At 41.0% G+C, this 3,555-nt stretch overlaps 1 protein-coding gene across 1 annotated transcript in view; it reads right to left on the reverse strand.

Annotated features, from left to right (window-relative positions):
- trpm4a (transient receptor potential cation channel, subfamily M, member 4a) overlaps positions 1-541 on the reverse strand; it is a 49,318-nt gene extending 48,777 nt beyond the window's left edge. The window contains exon 1 of the mRNA XM_077534587.1: positions 178-541. Within this exon, the coding sequence (XP_077390713.1) occupies positions 178-249 (72 nt within the window). The 5' untranslated portion in view covers positions 250-541. The remainder of the gene's footprint in view (positions 1-177) is intronic.
- Positions 542-3,555: the final 3,014 nt, after the last annotated feature.

The following is a 3,555-nucleotide window of genomic DNA, read 5'->3' on the forward strand; positions in this document are numbered from 1 at the left end:
CGTTTACGTGGCAAAATTTGGATTCTAAAAATTGAATTGAAATGACAACGTCATCGCAACGCTGGTTAAATGTCTGTCGAACACCACTTTGTAACACTACAGAAACATAATTAAAAGAAACCGGCGATATGCTAAAACTAAGTGACAGTGATTTGTTGAGGTGGTCAGGTCACATACCTGAACTTTCTCTTTCTTAATTTCCGACTTTCCACAACCGCTGCCTTCGTCCACCTTGTCAGTCTTCTTCATCCTGCCTTGTGTGCTCTGCCTTTCTCTGTCTCATGTCTGCCGCACGCTGGTAGGGAATCATGAAGCCTCGCCCCGGCTGTGATGTCACCTACTAGTCTACTCAGCCACTTTACCAGCAATACACTCCTCACATTTGGCATAGTACACGAGTGGTTAGTGCATCTGCCTCACAGTTTTGAATCCAGGGTCAAGCCTTCCTGTGTAGAGTTTGCAGTCTGCAAAAATATGCATGTTGAGCTAAGCGAAGGCTCACAATTGTCTTCAGGCGTGAATGTGAGTGCAAATGGTTTGCTTTATATAGTATGTATGTGCCCTGCAGTTGGCTGGCAGCCATTCAAGGGTTTGTGCCCCACCTTTCACCCAGAGGCAGCAGGGATAGGTTCCAAGAAAATCCGCGACCATGTTTTTGTCAGAAGCTATACAGTATTTAAGTACAACTAAAGTACCAGGGTTATTGGTAGTTAACTAAAAAGTACTGAAATAACTCAAACTAAAGTTGGAAAAAAATTTAATTAACAAAAATAAAGCCTCACTTGTTAACTTTTCAACCTTCATCTTTTCATAGCTCTACTGATGAAATGTCGACTTCATATAGATAAAGAAAAAAAAAAAAAAAGTACACCGACTTAACCGACTGACTTTGATGTGACGTCACTACGATGGCGACCACTATGGAAACACATATCGTGAATGGTAAAACACAATTTACTCAAGTATAAAACCTAGATAGTTTTATTCATTCATAAATTAAATATTCAACATAACTTGAAGTAGCACAACGTGTACGTGACAATATGCCGCTATCTCCCTGCGTGAAATTATACGGTGAACTACTGAATGGTATAGAATGTTTATGAAATAGGATAAATGCATAAATGAAGCAAAATTGCGAGAAGGCAAGTTTGCTGGAGGTCAAAATGTGTTTTGAGGAGCAAAACAGAAAATTTATCACTATCCGCCATTTCGGTTGTTTACCACTTTCAGGTCGGAACTGGGAAAAGCCAACTGGGATAAGTCTGACTTCTGACCTTCCTTGAATACAGCTAAACCTTTGTACATACAAGTATATATACCAATGCAGAAGTAGTGATTAAACTCTTTATACTATATAATGTATCCATCCATCCTCCCTCATCGTGCCTGCACAGCAACTCCAGGTTTATCGTGCACGCGAGATGGTGTCAATTCATTTGCATATGTCCATAGACACACACCCATGGGACTTTTTGGTGGGGCCACTCCCTAATTGCTATGCACAACATTTCCAACATTGCAAACTTCCTCGGCTGTCCCCTCACTAGCACTCCATTTCTAGCATTGTTTAGAAATTACATAGCCACTCCCACCAAACTCCTACCGCACGTGGTGTAGCACTACTCTACCATATAAAACTTGATTGTTGCACAGAAAAACTGTTGTGGCATGAAAGTGTACAGATCCTCCATTTTGTATGACCAGGCAGCTAATCACGGCAGGTTTAAAATAGGGCTGGGCGATAAATCGAATTACGTAATTTGATTAATTCGTCCATTCGTCCACGATGTGAAAATGAGCTAAATCGTGAAATCGAGGTGCTTATAAATAAATACACATCATCTACCTTGAGCGGTGTTTACGCTCGTTATTTTGGGGTCCTTTGTTTGGTGGCTGGCGCACTTGCTGATGACGTCAGCCTACTATAGCGAAGCTACGGTATGTGACATCATCGGTAGGCGCAGAGGACCCCGCAACAGCCGTACAGGCAGTCCACATCACCGCCGTTTTTTTCCCTTTTCTTTTCACTCACACAAACACGCACAGAAATGAATGAACAAATTAATTCATTAATGTGATGTGTATCGCACACAAGTTTGAAAGCAAACGCAGGAGCTATTAATAGCCTTAATTAATTATTATTAATAGCCTATTAATTGCGACCTCAGTCTGACTGCTGTGTGAATGTTGTGTCCCCAAAGTGACCCTCATGCGCAGAAGAAGCTACGTCACTCGCAACGCTGTGTTTGCAGACGTAAATACGTATGGTCCAGCGTGCCAGGGAAACGGACATTTCTAAGTCCGTCATGGGGGCTCATATTTTGTGAAAATGACGCGAGCCTGTTCAAGCTCCTCATATCACGGAGACCTCTCCTTTGTTTCTAACCTAAAATGTCGCATCATTGCCGCGTGTAATAAATGAGCCGTCTGCGTGGCTATATTAATATCACCACAAATGTTAGCTTTATGATTCATGTTTCAAGTGGGATTAAATTAAAGTCAAATATAAAGCCACACGTTACTCAAAACAACTTTGCCGATTCACGTATGTCTCCCGAGTAATGCCCCCGCCGACGCCGCAGAGCGCATATTGGACTTTTGATGACGTCAAGGTCAGATATATGCGACCTGACCGTTGAGACTGCGGTCGCATTGCAAAAATTCAGATATGTATCCGATCTAGGACCACATATGAAAGCGACCCAGGTCGGATATGAAAAAAATCGGAATTGAGCCATATAAAAAAAAAAAAGTCAGATACAGGTTAGGGCTGGGTGATATGTAACAAAATTCATATCCCGATATATTCTGGCTTAATATCGATGTATGATATTTCTTCCGATATATTTTTTTTTCTACAAAGTGAGAGAAAATGTTCAGTCAAAGCCAAATATGTAATGTAACAAGTATTTTTATTGAAACTGGCTATTTCAGTGAACAGTGTGTCCTTTTTGACAAATCTACAGATCAAAATAAGGAACATTACAATATCTGTAGCATTTATATGTAAAGAAATAAAAATAAAGTGCTCAGTTTAAGAAAACCAATCAGCCGGATAATACCTTTTCCTTTTTGTTAACTCAATTTCTTATCTTAACAGTTTCAGACAGTTACACAAAAAAACACTTCCACTTAATTCAACTCAAACATTTCCCACTTTGATAAACAGTAAACTGTAGTGCTGTCTTGAGGAAGACATTTGAAGGCAGTCAAGTATGCTCTCCTTAATTTAAAGATTCTGTGCGAGAAATACCAGCCTGTCAACAGCATCTGGCTTCAATGATGCTCTGTGGCAAGTCACGATTGTCGTGTATGTGTGCGTGCGTATGTATGCGCGCGTGTGCGTGCGCTCGTATGCGTGTGTGTGCGTTGGATCCCAGGAAGCAGACCACACGGTATATACAACAGTCGAGACAAGATTTATTTACACAAAAAAGGGAGCGTGGCAAAACGCACGTAACAGGGTAAAAATATATCAAAACAAGACTTGTGGGAAAAGGGCGAACTGAAAGAGCACGCAACGAGCCGTGGGATCAATACAATCAACTATGA

This window comes from Festucalex cinctus, chromosome 1 (assembly GCF_051991245.1).
Source record: "Festucalex cinctus isolate MCC-2025b chromosome 1, RoL_Fcin_1.0, whole genome shotgun sequence".
Lineage (NCBI taxonomy): Eukaryota > Metazoa > Chordata > Actinopteri > Syngnathiformes > Syngnathidae > Festucalex > Festucalex cinctus.